This window comes from Tigriopus californicus, chromosome 5 (genome assembly GCF_007210705.1).
Source record: "Tigriopus californicus strain San Diego chromosome 5, Tcal_SD_v2.1, whole genome shotgun sequence".
Classification (NCBI taxonomy): domain Eukaryota; kingdom Metazoa; phylum Arthropoda; class Copepoda; order Harpacticoida; family Harpacticidae; genus Tigriopus; species Tigriopus californicus.
Genome location: NC_081444.1, coordinates 1,379,871 through 1,404,795, shown reverse-complemented (window position 1 = coordinate 1,404,795; position 24,925 = coordinate 1,379,871). Strand labels below are relative to the sequence as shown.

General features: G+C 43.8%; 3 protein-coding genes across 3 annotated transcripts in view; 1 reads left to right on the top strand and 2 right to left on the bottom strand.

The window, feature by feature from the left end:
- Window positions 1-1,157: 1,157 nt before the first annotated feature.
- LOC131880004 (uncharacterized) lies at window positions 1,158-4,287 on the bottom strand. The gene is made up of 5 exons (XM_059226502.1): window positions 4,130-4,287; window positions 3,853-4,044; window positions 3,208-3,534; window positions 2,546-3,138; window positions 1,158-1,297 (listed from the first exon to the last, which is right to left on the bottom strand). The coding sequence occupies exons 1-4, from the start codon at window positions 4,253-4,255 to the stop codon at window positions 2,572-2,574; spliced, it is 1,212 nt and encodes a 403-aa protein (XP_059082485.1). The 5' UTR covers window positions 4,256-4,287; the 3' UTR covers window positions 1,158-1,297; window positions 2,546-2,571.
- Window positions 4,288-7,424: 3,137 nt separating this feature from the next.
- On the bottom strand, window positions 7,425-11,086 carry LOC131880005 (uncharacterized). Its single transcript, XM_059226503.1, has 4 exons — window positions 9,388-11,086; window positions 9,138-9,326; window positions 8,734-9,063; window positions 7,425-7,962 (listed from the first exon to the last, which is right to left on the bottom strand). Exons 1-4 carry the CDS (start codon window positions 9,661-9,663, stop codon window positions 7,462-7,464), a joined length of 1,296 nt encoding a protein of 431 aa, XP_059082486.1. The 5' UTR covers window positions 9,664-11,086; the 3' UTR covers window positions 7,425-7,461.
- Window positions 11,083-24,925, top strand: part of LOC131880003 (dystrophin-like) — a 54,234-nt gene continuing 40,391 nt past the window's right edge. Inside the window, exons 1-3 of the mRNA XM_059226501.1 lie at window positions 11,083-12,399; window positions 12,483-12,889; window positions 13,299-13,554. Coding sequence (XP_059082484.1) covers window positions 12,379-12,399; window positions 12,483-12,889; window positions 13,299-13,554 — 684 coding nt within the window. The 5' untranslated portion in view covers window positions 11,083-12,378. The remainder of the gene's footprint in view (window positions 12,400-12,482; window positions 12,890-13,298; window positions 13,555-24,925) is intronic.

Genomic DNA, 24,925 nt, shown 5'->3' with positions numbered 1-24,925 from the left:
GTAGTTGTAGTGGTTGTAGTGGAGGTTGTTGTGGTGGTGGTAGTTGACGTCGGGGTAGTACTTGTAGTGGTTGCAGTGGTGGTAGTTGTGGTAGTGGTAGTTGTAAGAGTAGTGGTGGTAGTTGCAGTGGTGGTGGTAGCAGTAGTAGAGGTGCTAGTAGATGAAGTGGTTGTAGATGTACTTGTTATTGTAAATTCTGGAGGAACATCCTGTTTTGGGCATGAGCAGGAACATCCGTTTGGCAAAATGAATGTAATTGTCTCCATGTTCAATGTCGATGGGATGGAAAATACTGTACTAGTGGAAGTTGAGACAAAAGTTGATTGGGTTGCTGTGGCTGTCTCAATTTTCGTTGTTGTTGAAGTTGTGTATAGTGTTGTTGACAAAGTGGTAGAAGGTGCAATTGTAGTTTTGGTAATAGTAACAAGAGATGTGGTAGTTTTTACCGCCGTTGTTGTGTTAACAGTTGAAGTTTTGGCGACTTTGGTTATACTGGATTCATCTGCTGCCTGTTCATTTGTAGATGTTATGTCAGTCGTTGTAGTAATTGGAATGAGGGTAGTGGGAGTTTCACTTGAAGATCCAATTGAATAATTTTCAGAGGTTGTTGTTGGGACATATGTAGTTGAACTAGAAGTTGATATTTGAGTGTCACTTATGATGGTGCTTGACGTTGTTTTGGTCGTTGATGTGGATTCTTTAGTTGTGGTCATGGTCGTCTCAGTTGTTGTTGTTGTTGGACTAAGTGTAGTTTCTGTTCCAGCTGTAGTAGGAGGTGAAATACTGCTTGTTACTGTTGTTGTTGAACTAGAAGATTCAGTTGTAGTAAAAAGAGGATGACTAGTTGTTAGTGTTGAAACCTGACTATTAGTTGTTGAAGCAGTGAAGACAATTGTTGCACTTGTGTAGACTATTGTGGTAATTGTAGTCATTGTGGTCGTTGCAGTTGTCAGGGGGGTTTCCCTTGAGATGGTAGATCCACTTAGAAATGTGGTTGACAATGTTGTTCCTGTAGCAGTTGTTGTAGGAGTTGTAACAGTTGTGGAAGATGTTGTGGCGATGACAGGAGTAGATCCAGTGGTTGTTGGAGTGGTTGTTGCGTCACTTGTAAAAGCTGTTGCCATGCTTATGCTTTTAGTAGCTGCCAATTCAGTTACAGTCGTAGTTGCAAGTGCCGTAGTTGACAACTGCTTTGTCGGTCGATATGTGGTTTGTATCCTAGTTATAGTTGTCAAAAGTTGTCCCTCCATAGTTGAAAAACTGGTGCCTGTCGAGCTAACTGTCGTGTTTGTTGCTCCTAGAATGATACGATGATCAGTAATTCGAATAATTCATGTGATTTTTGTGTTTACTGAAGCACCTGAGATGGACAAAGCTCTCCCAATTTTTTCTCTTGTAAGTCTGAGGCAAAGTGTGGATAGATAAATGTTAACAAACACTTTTTATTTACTGTGCAAAAAATCACTATTTATTCAGATTAGTTCTAAGTTGTGAAACTAGTACAAAATATAGGGTGTTGCAAAAGCAACCTCCAGTTTCAGTTGTCCTAACTTATTTTAATGTGCATTGGTATAAAAAAATCAAAAAAATATTGTTGGTGCCCACAATGGAGGTCGTCATTACTTATCATAATATGCCTTGAAATAATAGTTTTCGGGACCTGCTCTGTTAAAAGAAGATTAGTCATGAATCATGTCTATGGGAATTGACCAACAGGAAATTCCTCCTGCAAATCACTCTTTGGAGACCCAAGGACGTTTCAAATTAGGGCAACTGAACCTCTGACACAAAGGTGTGGAGCCTGGCCAAACACCAGACTTTTTTCATCGCTTTAAATTCAATTGGCATTCATAAGCCGAACAATCCAAATTATTTCACATTGGTAGAACGCTCTGAAACCTCTTGAAAAGCTCCTTGAGAAGATAGGTTCTTAGGTTCATTCGTATAGCATTGTGTTCTGATTTTCTCACTGTCTAGAAGAGTTTAAAGATATTACGGACAGAAATGAGAACAGATTTAACGAATACGTTAATTGCTTTGATTACACTTGGGTGGTCCATTACTTTTAAAACACCTTATAAAGAAAAAGTCAAGAAAAGGGGCATTTACGATTGGTCGTCTCATTCATTGTTAAAAAGATGTTATATTGAAATAGATGAATATCATGGCCCTTAAATCGAACTTTCTATTTCATAAGCTTAAACTCTTTTATACACATTGTATTTTGAGTGGCATTTTCAAGAAACAATTAACAGGCAAAATGCCCTGTTCCGGACCCGATGCATCTAGTTTGATGATGATTAGGCTCAGATCCATTATGGTTCTCCATTGCTTCGCCAAATTTGAACGTCTAGTTGTCCCGCTTTCATTTTAGAAAACAATATTTAAAATCTGGGCTTGAAATACGTAAAATGACTTTTGCACTGCTTTGTATTTTTTTTTTGCTTCGACTCAGGCGCTTCCCCAAGTGGAATGAAAATTCAATCTCAGTGTGCAAGAACTAAAATTGGGATGCTTGTCCGTCTTAGATCCACATTGCCCCTACCTGACCCTAATTATATGGCCACGGTATCACTTACCATTGGCCATGGTTGGGCAGACCAACGGTGTTCCCATTGGCTGAGTTGTGTCATCCCCACATGCGCAATTGCAAGTGCAGGTTGTGGTGGAGTCTGCAGCAGTGGTTGTTGGTGTCAAAGTGGTGGTTACAATGTTGGTCGTTGTTCTGGTCGTGGTAATGGTTGTGGTTGAAGTGCTCGATTGGGTCGATGTACTAGTCGAGGTCTCGGAGGTGGAAGTTATGATCATGTCCGGCTTCATAGTAAACACATCCAATTTGAACCCTTGTGTATCATAACCATGCCAAGACGCCCCGGTGAGTTCCAACTTATCTGCTTTCTTGGCAATGGGCGTGTCTGTATAATCCAGTTGGATCAAAACAGCGCATACATTATTTAGCGGTTGGTTGTCCAGGTCAATCGGAATGGTGGCTCTTTGAATTTCTGCGTGAACCACCAAGGATATTTTCTTCAAACGTTCGACCTCATAGTCAATCGTTCTAATGATGACACGGGATATTTTCCGAGGAGCGTCATGGAATTGCATGATCATGTATTGGAACCCAGGCACCATCAAACCCTAATGAGCAAAAGAACTTTCCAAGTTTCCTCTCCCATTCATAAGATTATGTTTTCGAGGTTGACTCACTTTGACGTTATGATGAGTTTTAGCAAAAAGAGGTTGAAATATTTCTCGTCGATCGCCTTCCACATTGGACACCACATCGCGTCCGAAGAGCTCGCAGAGAAGCAATCGATTTTCTCCAGGGCATTGAGCATCCGAAACACGCGAGACCGTGTCTTCATAAGTGGAAAGCGAAAACGAACACGAGTAGAACGTGAGGCCTTGTTTGGGAAACGAAGAGCACGCGTTGGCATCCAAAGTAAAGTTATCCGTGTCACAAGGACCAGATAGAGTGTCTGGGGTGGGTATCTCTTCAACATTGGGTTGGACCACTTGCTTTACATAATACATCTGGAAGGGCAAGGACAAAGGTCACACTTTTGAAAACCTAGACCACTTGGTAGGGAAAATATTTCTTTATGTTTGGTACTTGAACTTACATCTATCGAGCAAGTTGTTGCGGTAAACGCATTAAAGTCCATTTATTCATACTGGCTAGGTGGTTCTAAAGCGAACACCAACTTTTTTTGTTGATTTTATTTACTTTTTTAAAAATTACCATCTAGGATGCCCTTGAAGAAACTTAATGACCCAATTGGGGGAGGGGGGGGATTTAATGCAGAAATTTTCGAGCTCGTTAACAAAAGCGCTAGATACTCTAGAAATTACTTTGCCTGTCCTCCATTCATGGCCTAGGGTTCTTTGGATGTTGGGCGTCGAATCTTCATCCACTAGATGACAATTCCCATTGGGCTTATCCATCAGATAAAAGGCGTCGCACGATGTATCCAAAGTACAATAGTTTGCACAGAACTCTCGAGCTCGATCAGGATCCGTAACAAATGCTCGCAATTCCCGAGCCTAAAAAAGAGGTTGAAATGGCAAGTTATGGACCCTGTTGTGGAAATCTTAGCAGAGCTCGCTCAATTGGTTGCACATCAGTTACCTTGTGATTGAGTCCAGTGTGCCAAACATTCTGAAGCCCAATATATTTGACCTGACCCACATCAAAGAATCCGAGGGAATTGGGGACATCAATGAGGAAAACCAGCCAAGCAAGGCTGAAGAACATATTGTGGCACTCGAAGCCCTTGTAATTAAATGTCCCAAGATCCACTCAATTGCCGACCTTAGCTTATCGAGAGTCTAAGACGTACTAAGAAGATAAAAAGGGCCTTCGTCTCCTTTTTTTGAGGGTCTTAACGACTTGCTCAACTTTGATTGATCTCGTTACATCTGACGAAATGAACGCTCGACGAAAATTATCGTTCAAGTTCACAGTAAGTGAAACAGGCCCCTCCCCCTCTGAGGATAGGTATCCGTGTACTGCATAAAGAGCTTTCGATGAAATTATGTTTTGGTTGTCCCTGACTCCCTTATCGCAATCGAAATATGTCATTTGATGGCCATCTAATTCAAGTCTAAGAACTTGATTGAGCCATTTATAAGAACGTGATTCACCGCTTGAAGCTACAAACCAGTCCAATTAAACCAGAATGAAGCTGATTGAAGGTGACCAATAATGCTCGGAAAAATAAGCGAGTGAAAGGGAAAAATGATAACATCAATTTTTCGTTTTGCTCGTAAAAGACTTGGCAAGTGTGACGAAATAATTGGAGAATAATTCAAATATTTAAAACTATTCACAATATTTTCTTTTGATATTCTAAAATTTTTTAAGTGTGGCTCAGTTTTAACACTTATTGTTTTGAATTTTTATTTTTGTGACATAGACCCAAGCAGAGAACAATCAGTTTGAAAATTTTGTCTATGGCCAATGATTGCTGAGGTTTTTGGACTGTTCCGACTAGTTTGCTTAGAAAGGAGAGCGCAATTTTAAGAATGCAGTTTTAATGTTGAAATAGGAGTAGCTAAAGACCATCTGATGTGAATTGCAACTTTGTCAACAAATTGCTTGCCAATGACTGCGGTGAATTCATAGAGGCAAGCTTGAACTGCACCAATTTTCTAGGAATCACTAATTTGGGACGGAAGTTCAGTGACAAAACCGAGGTGAAGTATATTTATCTCTTTATCTTGGTGTTAGCATGTGGAGCTTATTCAAATTGAAAATTATCTCACCAAGCCCTAGACTCAATTTCTAAACTGGATAACGTCCCAAAACTTACTGAACGGTATGAGTTGTAAAATAACGACTCAAGCTGCGAAGCAAAAAATAACCCTCATGGATTCAATTTCAAGATTACAAGAGTAAAATCTTTGTTGCCATAAACCAACTTACATTTTCTCTCAAAAATGCAAAAAAAAAATAACACGGTTATTAAGTCTCAAAAATCAAGAGACTGTAAGATTCTTACCTCTAAACCATATATCAATAGAAATTCTAGCTCTAAAATGTTGATCCTTTTCTTGACTTTATCCTGTTTCTTACCAACAGGCTCCGAAATAATCCTTCTCCTACTAAAATAGCTAAGTTTTTTCCGTGACCCGAAATTTAAAACTCAAGCTTTGTAGGTCGTAACTTGGATCTGACTTTCAGGGTTAGAACTTAAATGACGTCAATCGCTTGTTCTTTAGTGTAGAAGCAATTCAAGCTGCATTCTTTGAAGTTAAGTACATCTGATCAGGAGTAAAGATAGGGAGGAAGTCAATTATTAAAGGATCAAATCAATCATCATCTTGCCCAGATTGGCATTTCGTAACCAGGACGGGCTCTGTCCAAAGCACAATCAAGAAAATAAATGCGATTGTGACACTAAGAAAGACAATAGTAGGTTCTATCAATGCTTATTCTTTGGCAATCTAAATTCTTTAAACAATTGCATTTTTTACGACAAAAATGGGAGTCAACTATTGCATGGAAATATATTTAGATAATCATTTCCATAACAGATAAGACCCTGCATCCTTAGACAACCGTCAAATGATGGTTATGAGTAGGGACAAGGGCTATAATATACGTCCTTTTTGCTAGAGGGTGGAGCAATGATTTCGTCATCGTTCACGGGAATACATAATATTATGATCATAAGTAAAATAAACACGTTATACCTAACTTGAAGATCATGCTTGTACTCGTAGTGCTGAGTGAGAGGAAAAAAACTCATTCTGGGTCGTTTAAGGTCTTTTTTTCCTTTTTGGTTTGTTTCTTTTTACGAGCTTTTCTAACCGCTACAAGGAATGTAATCCCCGTTACTATTAAAATGAAAGTTAGTTGAAATGATAGTTATTAGTTTTTTGACCATTTTTTTGTTGACAATCTTGCACGATTTCTACAACAAAAATTTTTGAAGTTTCGGTTTGGAGGAAAAGGCGAATTCTCGAAAACGAAATTTCTCCATCAGACTTTTGGCTCTGAGCAGTATTCGCTTTTAGATTGGATAATAACAAAAAGATAAAAGATGAGTTGCACATAATTCCCGCATCGATCTTTGTGACAACTAAGTAATGAATCTCAATAAGGGACAAGTTAATCTTTTTTAAAAAAAAGTCAAACAATTTAAATGTGCAATCTTTAAACGAACATGGTTCGTCTAGATGTTGCATTATTTGTCGAGTAAGTCTATTTTGAATTTCTTATTGACAATTTCAGTTCAATCTTTCAACATCGAAATTGAAATATGTAGTTTCAGTGGAGAAAAAGAAACGCTAACCTTTCATTTCAAAAGATAACTAATCAATATTTCGCTATTAAAACCTAAATGTCATTGTGCACTCTAGTATTTTTTCTATCATGCCCTTTTGTGTTGTTCGCCTCACAATGACGGTGAGGCCCAACAACCTTGCGTTCAAAACCAGAAGTTTTGAGATGCAAAGGTCTACAGAGTAACAACTCACCATGAATTGGACCACCAATGGCTTTACTGTGGATACAAATCTATATATATAAGTAATATCGTTTATTTCAAGCAACTGTTTTATTGGGCTGACACTTCATTTTTCTCAACTTACTCTGCTTGTTTGATTGCTTAAGTGTCAAAAGGCAGCTGTCTCGCTCAACCGGCCATCTAATGATGGGTATCCCAATAGAGGGATATTCCCACTTGGTCGTCACAGCCAACATTGATTATCACCTTACCCTCGGTAATGACCGCATGAACGTAACCTTATCTTTTATCTTTTTATGCAAGTATTTTTCTCCCATTTTATTCTAGTTAACATGATCACGAGTCGGAAAAGAAGCTTATCCTGATCATGACATTTGGACTCATTTACCTAGCCTTCATCAAAAAAAAAATAGAAAAAAAGTTTAATATCAATTTTCTGCATTGCAAATCTCGAAAGATGTGTTCTCTATGTTTATTTTCGTTTTTTATTTCAAAATTGAGTTTTTGGAACAGGCTCAATGACTGGACAAGAGCACCGACAGGTTTCTGGGAAATCATCCAGCGTTAACGGGGCTGCCAATGAGTTTGGATCCTGAAAAGGCATGACCTCGGTGGGGCATGTACAAGAACACCCATCCGACAAAGTCATATTGGACAATAGGGTTGGAGGTTTGACGAAGATATCCAACTTAAAGCCTCGCTGATCGAAGCCATACCATTGAGTATCATGAATCACGAGTTTATCCGCATTCAATGCCGTCCAAGTGTTGGTGTAATCGAAGTTGACGAGAACAGCACAAGTGCTTCCCAAGGGTTGGGCTCCAATGTCAATGTCGATCGTGTCCTGTTCTTGCCCAGAATGGATTGTCAGTTTGGCAAACTTCATGCGCTCTACGTGGTGATCCACAGTGCGGATGATCAGCCTTGAGAGCTTCTTTGGTGCCTGACGGAATTGGATTGTCAACCATTGAAGACCGTGCACTGTCAAACCCTAAAGAGAGGAAAAAGAAGTATGGTCTATAGTGAATGGAGGAGATCAAGGCTGGTTGGTTGGTTGACTGGTTGATTGACTTTCGAACAAACACCCCTTGGGCCCACAATTGGAACGGAGAAATTGCAGTCTCTTTCAAGTTCAATGGAAAATATGTTTGATCACGAAATGATAGTCGAGTATTGAAAACAATCAAACCAAAAGTGTGAGTTGTAAAGTGAGTCCGAAATTGATGGTACGAGGCCTGGCAAGAAATATTGTTGCAGTCATTTGTTCATTATACTTACATGATTAAAGCTTAGAATTTCGGACAAGCATCAATACGGTTTTGAAAAATGATGCTAAGCGATCAAAACTTTAGATTAAAGCTGAGAGGACCACATTTCAATTGGATGATTATCATTGTTTAGCATCCTTTTCCAACACCTGATATAGCAAAAAGCTAAACATTTCTAAGAAGGGGTTTTAAACAAATGGTTTACCTCAAATGCTTATTTGTAGGAAGGGGCTGACATTTAACGATTGCACCGCCAGGCACACTTCTTTTGACAAAGAGATATTCTTTACCAAGTGCAAGTCTTTGAAAAGAGTATTTTCTACGAAAATTGCAGTACTCACTCAGAGTAATGTCTTTTATGTGTTGCTATGAAACGTTACAGTATCGCCCTGGTTCATATTTTTCGTCCAGTCAAGAATTGAAAACAAAATTCAAAGATGATCCGAAATAGCCTAAGATCAATAGAGAAGACAGGATAGCAATGAATTACTCACTTGTCCGTTGTGCGCCGTTTTTATGAATGTCGGTTCGAAAATGGTTCTCGTGTTGCCCGCAACGTTGGTCTCAATGTTCCGACCATGGAGTTCACACAAAAGTAAGCGATCCTCGCCCGGGCATTTTGAATCGGGTATCTCCAGGATCGTGTCCTCATACCTTGAGCTCGAGAATGGACACGAGTAGTAGGTCACATTCTGCTTGGGAAATTGATCGCATTGACTGGCCTCTAATGTGAAGTTGTCGCCGTCACAAGGTATTTCGAACAAGTCGGGCAAAGGGAGGACATCAGAAAAATTGGAGGCCACAGACTCCTTCACGTAGTACATCTAGAATACATGGAAAATCACGCCAGTTCATAACCCTCTCTCTCCGTCTCTCGGTCTGGATTTTGGACACACACTTTGCCCGTTCTCCATTCGTGGCCATAGGTCCGTGGGATAGCCGAAGAATCCTCGTCCACCACATGACAATTGCCCTCTTCAGATTGGCTCAAGTAAAAGGCGTCACATGTTGAGTCAAGTGTGCAGAAATTGGCGCAAAACTCGACACTTCGATCGGGATCGTTGGTAAATTGTTTGACATCTTGAACCTGATAAAAAATCATGGCTCATCTCTAATTTTGAAGTTTGAGAGTAAATTATAAGTCGTACCTTGTGGCTATTGCCCTCGTGCCAAACGTTTTGATAGCCAATGTACTTCCACCGATGAACGTCGAAATAGCAGAAAGCCAATTGGACTTGAAGTAGAAATAGGACCACGACCAAGTTGATGATCATGGCGGATACACTGGGGATAGTAAGTACCCGATGTCCGAAAAGACTGCTCGCGATTGATGTGGCCTTTGTTGTGGATATCTGACTGAGTTGCCTTGGTCTGCTTTGACAACCAAAACCTTGTGAAATATCACAAGCAAAAATCAATGCCATCTCAAACTGAACAAATTACAGGTTGCTCAAGCGGCTCGAAATCAAAAGTCAATATTTCAGGTCACGCTAGGAATAATCTGTATTATTTCGACATTAAAAAAACGTCAACTGACTTGTCATACTCGATTCTACTTCACCTAACGTTTTTGATGGCTTTTTCTTTTTTCTTTGACTAGAACCAAACTGGTCTGAAATTGAAAAGTGCGTTTAATTGTGATCTGGCATTTTCCGTTCAACTCAAGGCTTGGTCTTTTTGTGGGATCCTAGGCGTTGTCTTCTCTTGAAAGTATGATGTCCTGGGATGAAGAGCCGTTTTATTCCGCGGTTGTTTATTTCAGCCATAACGACCCAAGAAGGGGAAACCAACGAGGGGAAACAGCCGAAAGCGGCATTTTTATTCCTGCAAAGTCGGGCCATATGGACATGTTCAGGCTGCTCTTTCTGTGGCTCCTCTTCTTCCACGTCTTCTCTCCTCGAAGTTTGGGACCCCTCTCTGGTTCTTTGGAACACCGAAGAGGAAGAAGTCTGGAGGATCAATTCCCCTAGCGCATTTTTTCTCATGGCAAGAGGACTGACAGGACAGAAAACAAACTCAACCAAACATAGCAACAGACTTCTTTGAGAAAATGATTGGTTTTGAAGAGAGCCTGCTCAGTCAATGTTCAAGGATGAACGCAGAGAGGGAGCAAACTTGGAAGATAGATAACAGGGAGCGACAGGTTGGAAGGGACTGCCTTCCTTCCTTTCTTTACTGGATCATGATCCTCATCAATTAGGGTATGCGGATATCAAGGCTCACAACATTCTACAGTATAGTTGAAAGGAACCGGAAATGGGGTTGGAACAGAGATATACGGGACGGTCTTAAACAAACGATTGAGAAGCGCAGAGGTGAAACGGTTGACTTCAAGTTGGTCTTAACAAGCAATGAAATAATGTGGAAAGATGCGGAGAGAGACGCATCGCTACGAGTCCCTTGTTGAAAATAAAGAGCCTCAGCGAGTGAGCCAAAGCCCTCTTGGCTATCTTCCTCTTCTTTCCCCCTACATACGTATAGTAGTGAACAGTGTACGACGACACTCCCATGTTTTGTTCAGAAGGGATGGTGCCCTTCCAACCAAAGAGATTCGAGAGATTAGTTGGTTGGAAGAGAGTCCCTCTCAACGTTCGCTGGGTTTAATTTTGAGAGATAGCACAATGAATGTCGAAGACGAGATGAGTTCTTATAAAACCGGAAACTACAGAAAGACGTTCGAGGCTACCCATGTTATTCAGAGCTGTTGATCCACTCCCAGGATAAGAGTCCTTTCGAGCTAGTAACTTAGTATGTGATGACTGAGTTATCCTGATCCTGGGGACCTTCGTGACGGACTTAAGAAAGAAAGAGCTGCTTTATCATAAAATCTCCTTCTTCTCGGCCTTTCAGGTAACGATGCCAAGGTCATCCAAGATTTGATCTTAAGCTCCTTCCGACCCCGCATCTCTTCTGACCTCTCATCCTCTCCAAGACGTCGGCCTTCGACACCAAAGACCAAACCTCGACCGCTGTCTTTGGCTGGGGGAGAGCCTTTAGATGAATTGGACGTGGATGCTAATAGCTCCAATAATAGCAATAATAACAACCACAACGTTGTAAGACTTCACATCCAGGAGGAGCGTGTCAATCACTCTCCTAATGAAGAGCACGAGCCATTCTCATTAACATCTGACGGATCAAGGCCATCAAACTTCTCAAGCGGTGGATCCAAGACCAAACTTATCGCTGCGTATCGAGAGGCGTTGAGGAAAAAGACAAGTTTCCTCACCTTTCGCAAACAAACCCACAATCAATGCACTCCAATACGTGAAGGTCAACTTTCTAAACCCAGTCCCACCGGCCCATCCCAAAACAAAGCTCATGATTACGACGATCCTTTGAAATCAAATTCATCTCCACGCCACGTTGTGAAACCAGTGGGTCAAAGTCAGATACAGACTTCTAACTTCCCCGAGGCTGGCCGCGGGAATTTTGCGGCGGCCGCCAAAACTTTATCTCAACGTCCTGATTTGCTCCAAATTGAAAGTCGAAACAGTTTCCTCTCCCTAGGAGACTCGGGAGTGCCATCTCTTCGTGGTGCTAGTGCAGAGGTTCAGGACACAAAGTTGGTCTGTAATTGGCATTCTGGGACGAAAAAGCATCCGCCAAGTTATCGTCAGTCCACGGCTAAATTGGACCAAACCAAACAAAAGGGATTTCATCAACGCTTAAAAGTCCCGGAAGAACCGAACAGAAACCTGGAGAAGAAGGTGGTGGTTTCAGTTTCAGCTAAATTCAAAACTAACCATTTGCCAACAGACAACAACAAAGAAGAAGAAAAAGAAAAAGTACCCGGGAATCCAGCTAGAGAGGGTCGTTCCAACAAATTCCAAGAAAGTGAGGGCTCATTAGACAAAACGGATCCAGGAGGACCTTCCAACGGGGAGTGTCGCACTGTCTCACAGTCTATATCCTCATATTGCCAAGCAGATAACAAAACTCCGAAGGCTAAGGGGAAATCCTCATGGGACAAACAGGAGGGGACTTTAGATGAGCCGAGAGAACTCATTTCGAATTCTTGGAACACGCAGGGAGCTTCACCTCAAGGAACAACACACAGAGGGCGTCCAAGTCGGTCTCTTTTCATCGAAGAAAGCCCACGGCTAAAACGTCGCTCCACCTACCGGATTCATCCCAAAATGTCTATGTGGGACGCCAAGGTGTGTAAATAAAATTATGACGAAAAAAGCCACAAGTATGCAAATCATACGTTTTAACTATTTTCGTCCCCATTCTGCTATAGATTGAACCGATTCCACAGAAGCCTCCACGGGCCTTTTCTGCCCCAAACAACGCGAATAGCGTTAATAACAATAGAATACCTTCCACTGTTAGCAACCCCATTCCTCCCACCATATCAAACATGTCTTCTACCACGCAACTGAGCCCGCACTCTAGCTGTTCCATGACATCCTCTGGGGCTTCCTCTGGCACTCTCTCATCTCTAACGTCACCTCAGCAAGGTGCTGGAGTCTCGAGTCCTTCAGCGTCATCCACGATTTCCTCCTCTTCCGGAGCAGGGACGTCCTCAAGTGGGACCTCAAGGTCCTCTCGGCTCAGCTCAACCTCGTCATCAATGGTGTCTTCCATTGCATCAGCCATTGAGAATCAATTTCATACGTTGACAAATCGAAACAACGGCAACTTCAGGTGAGCCTTTTCTTGTTCTTCAGACGTAGACAGATATTTTCTTGGTTAACCCATGTGTTATGAATGGATATAAAAAATAACGTTTCTAAGCAAGATCATACCAGCTTGCCAATTTCGCTATGGAGTGGGATCGTGGGGTTAAAATTTCAGCAGATGAAACGATTTGACAATTTAAACTTAAAATTCTGTCTTCAACTTGAGTACGCAACTGCAGTTGCTGGTCAGCGTGACCTCGACCTCGTTTCTTTGACGACCTCATCTGAAGCAAAAGATGCTACTTGGTGTTTTTCTCTAAGGGTTTAATGCGAGCTCACGCAAGGTCACGCGACCACCATTGTGCACGAAAGACCCAATTGCTCACATGTTTGCGAGTTCATCCTGTTGATCCTCGCCACTTCTATTCTTACAGATATTCCTACGAATCGCCGTCGCACAAGCGTTACAATACGAACCATTTACAGCACTTCTTCCAGACTCAACGTCCCTCCTCACATCATGGAACACCTGTCAAGCAATCTAGACAAACCAGCAGCCTTCTGGCTAGTCTAGACAAGTCTATTTTGCAAATTCGGGACTGGCTCACTTTATTACAAGACATGCTCCAAAAAGAGCGCGTGGACTTGGCTGACCTCTCCAGCATTTGTCGGATGTTGGACCGACAAAGGGTGAGTGATTACCCTCTCTTTCTGTGATGGATGATGCAGGGTTGATTAACATTTCGTATGCGTACCATTACTCCCATTTCCCCCTCCCCTTGTGTTGATCACCATTGTTGTGTTCAGTTCCATACAGAAAAACATTAGCCAAGGATTAACTTTGGGTCCCCAGTATTATAGATCAAGTCAAGTGTGTGTTAGATGATATGGCCGAGCTATGGGAAGCCTAGTATTCAACAAATTTGAGGTCTTTGAACGTGAGCTCACGGTTAAGGACCAACTGTTGCGGTTACAAAGAGACCCTTTCTTAGGCCTTAAAGGTCAAAATACCATCCAAGTAGGTCGGTCGCTTCAGGCAATTTGATCGCACCCAACGCCAAAAGCAAGTGAGATGAAGTAAAGAAAGGAAGTGGGTTCGAGAGAATAATTTCCTATCCTCCGATCCTGCAGACCTGGACTTAATATTTCCCTCAACACCTTGGGTTCGCCTTTGCTATGGCTTTCATTTGTCCGCCACGTCATTTCGTGTTGATTTAGTTGATGTTGAGGATCCGAATACAAGGAGCCAACGGATTAACACCCCATGGAAGGATGTTTTCCTTAGGTCGGGAACGAGGGGATTTTGCCGATACAGAGTGGTCAGCAACTTTGTCGAGAGATCGAGCCTGGCCCAACACCAACCCAACGTACAAGTGGACGGAACATTGCGCATGTACTTGTATAACCTCACTTGAGCTATCAATATGTACACGGCCCATGGTTTGTTACCCTACATCTCCATTAGTGGCGAGCGTTGATGGTCGCAACTTGCCCTGGGGTAATCATCCATGGTCATGTGTGGGTATGACCTCGAAACAAGGGAAAGACCTTCATGGCTGATAGAGAAAGACGCTTTCACCCACCTTTCCTTCGTCTCTGTTCATTGGATGCCCAGGCAGCAGCATCCCAAACAAAAAGAGCAACTCCCAGCTGGGACGAAGCAACCGTGTTTTCTGTTTGGATGATGGATTGCTTCGGGGAATGAAATTTATGTCCCAGATCGGGCAGATTTGGAACATACAACGTGGACTACCACCACCCCCAGGTGCTCATGCGCCACGTTTTTCATCCGTTTTTATTGGCGTCCGTTCTGTGTGTCATGGACAATGTTGGGTTGAAGAAAAGAGCAAGTACATCTGTCAACATGGGCTTGAGCGAGGGGGTGGTAAGAAGGCCAGGATGGCAAAAAAACTCTTAATGTCAAGCAGGCGTAATAGAGATCGCTTAACTGACCCAAAATTGGCCAAATGCAATGTTGGACCTCCAAGTTTCATGTTTTTTCGGGTTTTTATCACTCTCTGTTTTGCTTTCTCTTCTTTCAATGGCACAGTGGGCTCGGCATGCCCTTTTTCATGAGTCGTGACTCTGTTTTAGTAACACAGTTGTTGTATTAGAGCTACTATATCCGTAGTGTTGGAAAAGTCATAGGCTCAAGAGTTGGACTGACTGCATTGTCGAAGAGTCGGGAGGAGGAGGAGGAGGAGGAGGGGAAGGAGAAGGGAGTGGAGAAGGCGAGGTCTTGGTTTTTTCCTCTTCCTTTTCCAAACAACTGATCAGTGCATGCAGTCTTCCTCCTCTCCCTTTGGGTGGTTGGTTGGCTTGTTCATCCTCGTTTTACTGTTGGGATCATGTTCCCGGCATGCCAACTAAATAATTTTCTTCTCCCACCCTCGCACTTTCCCGAGGAGCTCTCTTCTCCACTCTCACTTTGTCGAGAATAATTTGGAACTTTCTTGGTGGCTGGCCTTGCCCTGCAGCCTTCGCTGAGGGGCCTAATCAGCCCTACTCACCTGCCTGCTAAAGCCGGCTCCTCACCGTTGTGCCATTTCCTTCCAAGATCGGTCAGGTTTCTGAGGACGAACAAGTTGTCCGTACGTACCAACAGAGCTAACCATCTACTCATCTACTGTATTTGAAGGAGAGAGAGTTTGAAAATTTCGAAGCCAAAACGCAGGCCCGCTCTGGGACTGATATATGAGTTTGGCTCTTTCCGAACCAATATCCAAAGGAACTGGCTGGGGAACACGGGGCCCTCCTGGACCATGATCCACGAATGAAGATGGGTACAAGGACCGTTTGTGTTGAAGGAGGAAAGAAGAGAGCGAGGAGCGTGTGAGTCGGCGAGCGGCAACTGAAGGTCTCATTTTCTGACAAGGCCGAGAAAGGAAGAGTGGTCTTCGGCCGCTAGCCAGCAGGATCACTTACTGGCACGGAGGGTTGGTTCTGGGCTGGTTATTTCTTGAGAGTGAGAGGAGGACCGAATGTGCATATATGAAGGGCAACAGAACGCTTTTAGTTCTGGTTGTCGGAGAGAAGAAATAGTGTTCCAAAAGGCAGCCACGGATCCCAAGGAACCAAGGAACATTGCTGCTATTACCACTACTACTACTACTACTGCTGCTGCTGCTGCTCGAGATCCTACCTCTTCGACATGGCAGCAAGAAAATAAGCAGAAGAACAAGACGACGTGGAAGTGGCACTGCCAGAGGAAGAAGAACTAGTAACACCCGTGCCAGTGGTTCTTGGTCCAGCGACAGAAGTCGAAGCTGAGGACGAAGAGGTAATAGCAACACCAACCAGCAGCGTGAGCGGCAGACACAATTCTTTTCTATACACCAAGTAGTGTCAAGAGAGAGGCTGCGTTAGAACCACGGCTTGAAAAAGGGTTTCGAAAAGACCCTGAGCCCAAAACAGCCTCCAACCAAACACATCCGACTGGAAATGTGCAAGTAATGAGCCCCTACTAAACGTTAATGTGGTGGAGAGTTCATTTTTAAGTGACGAGGATACTTTGGGGCCACATCTTCTTTTGTTATGGTTCCAAGGAAACGAAATCTTGTGCTTCAGTGACGCAGAAAAGACCCCTCTACCACACGATAAACGTAAGTGGTTGGGAAGATCAGAGCCATTGCTTGAGTTGTTGCTGGTGTCCATATTAATCAATCAAGATGTGATCCAGAGGCATCAAAAATCCTCTGCCCGTGCAATCAAAGTGAAAGTTGAATTTGATCACTCGAGAGTCTCCGTTGGGTCGAGCGGAGGAAATGCATTTTGAATCAGCGCATCTTCGGCAGACGATACAACTGCATTCGTCTTTGTGCAGATCTAACTTCCTCCTAAAACCTTTTTTGTGAAGTGGAGTTCCTTCTGAGCGCTCTTATTATCGAGTCTGTCTAGTGGGTGTTCTGGGCATTCATTCACATCCGGCCTCGTTGAGTCTAGAGGGCTTGTGAGTCCCCCTAAAAGAGTCAGTAGCTTTAAAATCAGCCCCGGATAGTCTCTACGATTCCCTCTCTGCGTTTTTTCTTAAGTTTGACAGGTCTCTCAAAACTGGAAGAGAGATCAACTTTTTCAACGTTGTGGCTGTTTGGTGAAAAATTGGAATCCCTTTAACGTTGTTGAGACGTAAGTGGCGGCGAGCACGACGAGCAAGGCAAACTTGCCCAAAAGACAACGAGAACTTTTGTTTTTTCATAACCCTGGAGGTTTGACACTCTTTTACACTTGAATGGCCTGTGGTGCTATTTTCAGCCGAGTTCTGAAAAGCCCCTAAAAGAAGACGAAGGAGAGACGAATGAGAGGAAAAGTTTCTTTTTATTGAGCGTTGATGAAAACCCGCGGATCTAGGGACATCAGCCTCTGAAGCCATCTTAAGCTGTAAGAAGAGTTAGATCCGTCTTGGGTTGGCGAGTTGGGTTCCCTTTGACCCAAATGAACCCGACAGGTCATAACAAAAACAACCACCACCGTTCGTTCTTTTCCGGCCGAGACAAACGACAACGAGGATAGAAGGAAGCCTGATGAGGAATTGATAATCCATCTTTGAGCCAAATTGAGAGCCGGCGAGACAACCACAAGGTCCGTGAGCAACCAACGGTGTGTGTGAACAGGACACATTGGAAGATGACATTGATGCAACCGAGTGGAAAACAAGCCCTCGTCAAACAACCCTGGGCCCCTTTGATCTGCTTGATCAGGCAATAATCATCTCATTTCCACGAGCTCCAAGACGACCATCGCCGACACCACGGATAGAAAGAGGCCATTGCTTTGGAGGGTGAGCCCATTGAAAGTGAGAGGTGCCAAATTTTGTCGTTTTGGCACACACACGCCACTCTTGCGTCCAAGCCGGAAGCAAACACTCAAGTCTCCACACATGGTCTTGGGATGTTGTGATGACCCAAAACTTCTCCTCTTGGATTTTTCTCGAGTTGTGGAATGACATTGTCAATGTACAAGCGCCATTGTATCATCATCCTTCTACAACACCAACAACGTACACCGTACATTCACAGCACTGAAAGGTTTCCCGGTGGTTCGCGATAAGCCAGCAAGCCATCCAACCAGCCAGAGAAGATCAAGCCGTGTGATAGTGAAATTCTAAAGAGTGCCAAGCTGCTGAGGCTGTTGAATGTCCTCTTAAAGCCGTGGGGAACTCGTCAAGAGATAAAGCCCGTCGACAGTAACGAGCTTCTCGTGCTCTGTATTACATAAACTCAAGAATCCCGGGCTCGAATGGGGACAAGTGAAGTGGGGAACAGGGGATCTTTTGCTTTCACCCCGGGGATTTTTCTTGATATTTTACGAAGCCAATAACTAACATTGAGTGCGGAATCCAATACACGCGGAGAGGAACAGTTCCCTGTCATATTGGACCATATCTCTCGGTCTTTCGTCGAGCTTTACTTTCGTCTTTTGCCCATTGTCAGTTGCCTTTTCCGCCACTACCACCAACGTCGCCCAAAAGGACTCATTTCCTGAGGCTTGTGTTTGCTCAGCCAGTTATGAAGACATTTGAGCACCATCACATCGGTGAAAGAGCTTCTATCGACATGCAGTTGGCTTATTGGTCCACCTCCTCCTCCACCTCCTCCTCCTCCTCCTCCGATCCACCTCAACGCCTCTCTATTCCAGAACAAACCAACATTGCCACCATCGCCTTTACGGTCGGCACCCTCCTCCGATCCGACTATTAGCTCACTTCGACTCAGATGAAGAGGAAGGCTCAATGCCCATGAATAGACGAAGTAAAACCGTCCATTGAATGGAACTAATCGAAGCCAGTGCTGGGACATTCTTGAGAACCGAAAAATCGACAGGAAAACTGCTTTCAAAAGGACTCGCCACGAACATCATAAGGGCGGAGTCTGGCAGATCATTGACCTACATATTGTTCTAGCATAACTGCATTTTCACCTCGTCCCACTCCCACATTGGCTGAGGATGGTGCTTCAAATATCCTTTTGCTTTGAAATGAAACAAGCTCATTCGTAGGAGAGGAGTGACACTCTTGAGCGAAGATCAGTAGGCTGCGGTCAGACTCGGGGTGGTGATGCACTTCTTCAGCTGAGATGGGTTTGCATCCAACAAGCCGACAATAATGTCCCTGGAGTGTGTCCGAGGGGAAAATGGGGAAACAATATGACAACTACAACCACCGAATCCACCACCGCAATAAACACCTGAACTCCTTTTCTGGAACCCAATGAAACTGCGGATCTTTTTTTCTGTCTTCTGCGGCAGCCCACTCGTAAAATCCTCTTGATCCTTCGGAAACAGTGAGGAACATGTCTTGCCTGTTTAGGGCTCTTCTGGACTTGATGGTTGTGCACCAAAGAGTTGAAGTAGCAAATTCCTACCCCTCTCACTTCTCCGACCTTCGAAGATAAAGAGAACAGGCCAGGAAAAGGGTCCCTTTCTGCACCTAACCAAAAGCTGGCTGGCTAACCGACCAACCATCTACCTCCTCTACTTCTCAGTTGTGAAAGACTGGATGAAGACAGGACGGAACAGCCAAGACAAAAACATAAAAGTGAGCTGTGACTTAAGTTTTGAAAGAAGAACGCCCGATTTGTTAGGGCATTTGTAAACAGAGAAACTGACGCAGTGACCTCATATCATCCCATTGTTCGGTTGATCAAACCCACCTTGGGAAATTGCATATCAGTGCCTGGAAACAAGCTTTACATATCATCTTGTTAACAAATCGTAAAATCGGGTATATCCTCGAGCTTTATTGCCACTCAGAGTTTCAGTGAAGGGTGAGGCAAAGAAAAGCCGGCCCAGTCGTTTCTAGTGAAGTGAGTCTGCGACTTTGGCCTTCGGGGGTCCTTTTTCCGCCATACCACATACTGTATACCCTCACCAAAGCTCAAAACACACAATCGTTTGGCGTACCATGATGACTTGAGACTCTTAAGCCATTTTGAGGCTACCCATTTGAAACAGGAAGTAGCCAGCAAAGCGAGAAAAGACTGGCAAAGCCATTCTAGTGTGTGGTGTTTCCATGCCTTCGCCCTGAAGATCAGTGGTCGTCCGAATGGTTGTCAGTGCGAAATATCGCCAGGTTTTGGCCTTTAAGTCTACTCACTTCAAGAGCAAACATAGAAGCTCTGGCCGTGTTGGTTCCATTTGTTGAGTGTGAGGAGACTGTGCAAACCCCAAGGCTTCTTCGACATGGCAACGGATTCCGACCCTGAGTAGGGAGTCCAGATCAATCTATAATTGTGTGTCCTTTTCAAATGTGATTCTTGCACCCTTGCCCACGACTCTAAGAATGGCCTCTCCCAAAAGAGTTCTCCAGAAAAGTGCATCTCGGGAAAGTTCAGGCGATGCAAATCACGTTGGGGCCAAGAACTCGCCGAACACGAGCTTCTCGGATCTCACGGGTGCTCTTGCCAACAGATTCACTGTAAGTGTGGTTAATTTCCATAGAGCTGCTACCTCTCCCCTGAAGAGTAGAGCTAATCGTACTACTAAGGGGCTCATTCTATTCACAATCTGCCTCGGCACTCGTAGTCTCTCATATTGCGTATACTGCAAGTTCTTCACGAACGGGTGTGGATCGACTTGGCCCAATCCCTTTTGATATTGATCATCATATGGGCATGTGTCCTTTGAGCCTGATCGCCTTGGGCATAAATGTATCATGTGAAAGGGTCTTTCGTAGCGTTTCCGTGGCTCTGTGCTTTGAGTGTTGAGCCAAGACTAACGCCCAACGCCTTTACGCACGCCCTGTTCAACGTTGAACCAAAGTGAGTGCGTGGGTGCGTTGTGATATTGCAGGGAATTTTAGGGACTGAGACGGAAACTTGGGACGTGGGGCTTTGGGAGCGTTATCCAGATTTTGACTTGCCACCACAAGAGAGAACAAGTGGAACGGGCACCATCATCGTGAAGCCGGCAAGAAAACATTGTCAAAAGATTTATGTCCTCCAAAAAGTTCTGGACACACTAAAAAGCCTCTGCAGTATAGTCTCCACTCCAGAGTTGCTATTCGTCTGTTAAATTATCTACGTTAAACAATGACACCCGTAAGTCATGCAGTACTGTGGTGGTGCGCTTGAGAGTGTGGTTTCACATGCCTTGGACTCTCGTCTCACAGATCAAAGTGGTTCAATGCTCGTTAATCTAAAAGCAACTTGAATTCTGGTCCCGAATGGTGGCACCCAAAGCCACTCACCATACTTGGCTCTGGTCCATTTCCAAGGCAAGTCAGACGCCTCTGAACTAGAGGAACTGAGAATGAATGTCGGTGTAAACGGACATTTTTGCCTGTTTGGAGAGAGAGAGAAGGCCTTCTGTCCATGCAAAATGCATGAATTAGTCCTGACGGAGTCTGGCGGAAAAGCCAAGCCAATTCTTTCTCCTTCAACGAGTCTGCGTCTTTTCTGGACGGCAAAATTGCAAGATCTCCCCTTGGAGAAGATGTCAGCTTGACTCTTCCCTCTTTGGACGAAGTTTATGTTAATAGAAGAAAGGAAAAGTTTCCTTGTGAAAATTCAGTAATTGAGCAAACTTTGTGTCCATTGGAAAGAGCGCGGTCTCTTTCAGATGACAACTGAGTTCCATTGTTTCCAATGCCCAACATTTTCCAAAGAATTTCCCCCAAACTACGTCCTACAGATACGTAACTAAGCACATATTGGTCATGGAATAGTTCGAGTTGTCGAGGGAAAGCGTCGATCCATTTCCTGATGAGTCCAGCCCAGTCAGCGGTTGATTCAATTAGTACCATTATGTCTTTGTCTGGGGAGCAAATGCAGAGTGGGAGGACACATTCTAGTCAATGAACACTTGGCCTCATGTCCATCCACAAACCATAGGATCGAAGCTGTACACCCTCTGGTCCCTGTCACACGAGTATAGAGAACTCGATCCCACAAAGAGAATGCTGTCTTTACACCCTCTCCCCACTGACTGGGCTGAGAGGTCCACGTATGAATACATGATAGTACCGCCTTTTGTGTTATTCCGGGAGGGGGAACATGTAGAATAAAAGAGAGAGAGAGAGAGAGAGTGGAGAAATGGAACAAGGTTGCTTTGGCATGATATGATGGAAGGGATGAAGGAAATTGGAACCAGTTGGTCATAGCAGCTCACCAGGATATCTAGTTTGTTTGGTTGCACTCAAAAAAGGAGAGAGTCAGAGCGAGAATACGGTTCCAAATGACGACCATATCCGACGATCCGACGAGATAGACAGAGAGTTCATTAAGGATAACATTGAATGACTTGGCCATCCTACTTCTCCCTTCAGGCCTCACAGTCAAAACTGAGCATTGAACATGACGACAAAATCGGGGCTCCAGGGTTTGTGGGAGAGGCTGGCGAAAAAAAAGAACCTTGTCATTTTGCCAAATTATAGTTGGGGACTTGCTTCCTTCCTCTTGTCGAGAAAGATGAGCCTAGGCATTTATTTACGCTCAGTTAACAAGATGAAGATAGATGGCTCATAGAAAAAAGGGGAAACGAGCCCAGTCTCCGTTTTGGCGACACGATGACAAGGAAAGACGGCCTTTTTGGACCATCAGGTTGAAAGCTTCCATTTCATTTCCGGAATCATATTGCATAACTCGTATTGATCGTTTCCTGAAAGGGGGATTTCTCTTGACTCCTCGGGGCTTTGAAAAATGAATGGAGGATGACTGATGACCCCCCCCCTCTCGGTCTTAGCCGCCCCAAGAAATGGAATACATTCGAACTTCTAACGCTGAGGCTCTAAAATTGTGGGGCTCAAACCAGAGAGAGACCTTTAGCAGAAGGCTGCTCTTCAATTTCTCTAAAGTCTTGCTTTGGGTGCGAGAGGTTGTGTCATCCGCAAGAGAAAGAGGGACAAGAATAGAATTCGGAATTAGAAGGGAATGATTTTGACATCGAACCTTGCCGTCGTCATCATCATCGTTGTCATTCCTCGGTGGATGGGTGCGAAGGAAATCTCCTTTTGTGATTTAAATTAGCCGAACTTGGAGACAAGAATACTGAGATGAACGCGGACAAGGAGAACGTGGTTCTTGATTTTGGAGTTGACTTTCCTAAGGATCTGCAGGTTACTCGTTTACGACGCTTCCGCTTGAATCTGAGTCCATCTAAAATGTTTGCTCCCTTATTTCAAGTCTGTAAGATAAGGCAATTTGTTTTTAAGTTTATTCGACGACAAAATCAAGCTTAACAGAGCAAATCTCATCCATGCCAAAAGGATTGAGTATTGAGGCATTTGAATTACTCTGCCACTGGATAAACAAAAATGACCTTTGCTGGAAATCAGTTCACGATCGTTTTAATCCCCTAGCCAATAGCGATTTCGAAATGGAGCTGCCGATTGAAATTGGATGCTATCAGATCCAGGGAGATCGATTTTCAGACAGAGTGCACTGGTTTGGCTTTACTCTTCGTGTTCCGTGAAAGTGGAACCCCGTTGGAGGGACCCGAAAGGCTAAGAAGAAGGATTTTAAGGAGACTTTGAAAGGTCTCTGGGGAGTGTCATTCGATAAAAGAAGAAGTTGGCCAAGCCGCTCGAAGCGTCTCTATTGAGCTTCACATCAGGGTGAAATATCCAGCCACACAATAAGACGAGGAAAGAGGAGAGCGAGAGAGAATGACGGAGTCACATTTGCGATAATCGGGTATAATTTCCTGTTCCTCGGTCATGTTCGTTCTGGGAGATGAAGAAGGAAAATCCCTTTATGATCCAGAGCTCTCTTAATTCGTCTGCTTTGGAAATGAGACGCCTCCCCAACAGCATAATATATGGTCTGAAGGAGAAATAAAAGACCATTGAAATCAAGAGAGTTAACTTTTCGGGGAATGTAAATCACCAGAAGTTCAAAAGTAAAACCATTCTTGGAGTGAACTTTTCCTTTTAGGGAGAGACTAAGGATGAAACTTTGGCCTTTGAAGCTTTGTTCGTAGGACGAGGGAGGACAAAAGTCGTGATTCAAGTTTAGAAATTAAGCCTCACCTCGGCATGGTTGTTTTCCCCATTTCGCCCATCACAGCCGCGACCTATCTTATTTTTGAACAAGATTGCTCGCAGCATTTCGAGGCAGATGTTGGTCGGGTCAAGTCCACACCTTGAGAAGTCTTCCTGAAGAGGAATGAGGGAAAAGCTAAATGTGAACGTACGAGTATGTGAAAGAGAGTGAGAAAGAGAGGGGAGAGAGGGACACCAGAGATATTGGTTTCCTTTAAATAGAGGGAACAAATTGTGATTCCTTCAGCCCTACAAGTCCAGATGGAAACGAGGCCACCGAACGGCAACCCACCATGGAGGTAAGAAAGCCATAGCCTTGGCACGCGCACAACCCACAATCCACGGCCAACAGCCTACAGCCTACAGCCTACTCAAGGAGAAGCATAGCTAGGCGCAATTTTGTGCAAGGTCAGGCCAATGGGCTTCTAGATCAATTACTCCACACCAACCAATAGGTGTGGTAGAAGCCAGACCTGGAAAAAATTATGCGTCCATTTTGAACTCAAACCATGCAGTGGCGGCCTTGATTCGGCCTACAATACACAATATCGAAAACTTTGCAGAGAAGCCCAATCTTTTTTTTGCGGACCGTTGCACAATTAGATCATCTATGGTTGCACTACAAATCTGTGGACCATAATAGAGTGTCCGACTCAGATCATATCGGATCTACAATACGCAGACCCTCTTTATCGGGATGAAAATGTTGATAATCAATATGAGAAGAGTCAGCAATACCTGAGATAACGAGGGCCAAATAGCAGCATGCGATCAAATCTAGTTAAGGCCTAGACCATTGGCAATAATGATATGGAACTTGTTAGATAAATGAAAATATGTTTTCGCTCATTGCGCTCATAATATGGATGTCCCCCAAAGGAGACTGCTTTGTTCCACTTTGCTTTTTGCTTACTCATGGGACACAAGCTAAACCGACTTTATGATCCACGATAAAGGAGAAGCTTTTGGAGCAACCACAGCCGATGAAGAGCAACAAACAAACTTGACGTTTCCAAGATTTGACCTTGGCCAGAAAAGTGAAAGTTACGGGGACGCAAATGCAGGGTGCAGGGAACGAAACTGTTCAAC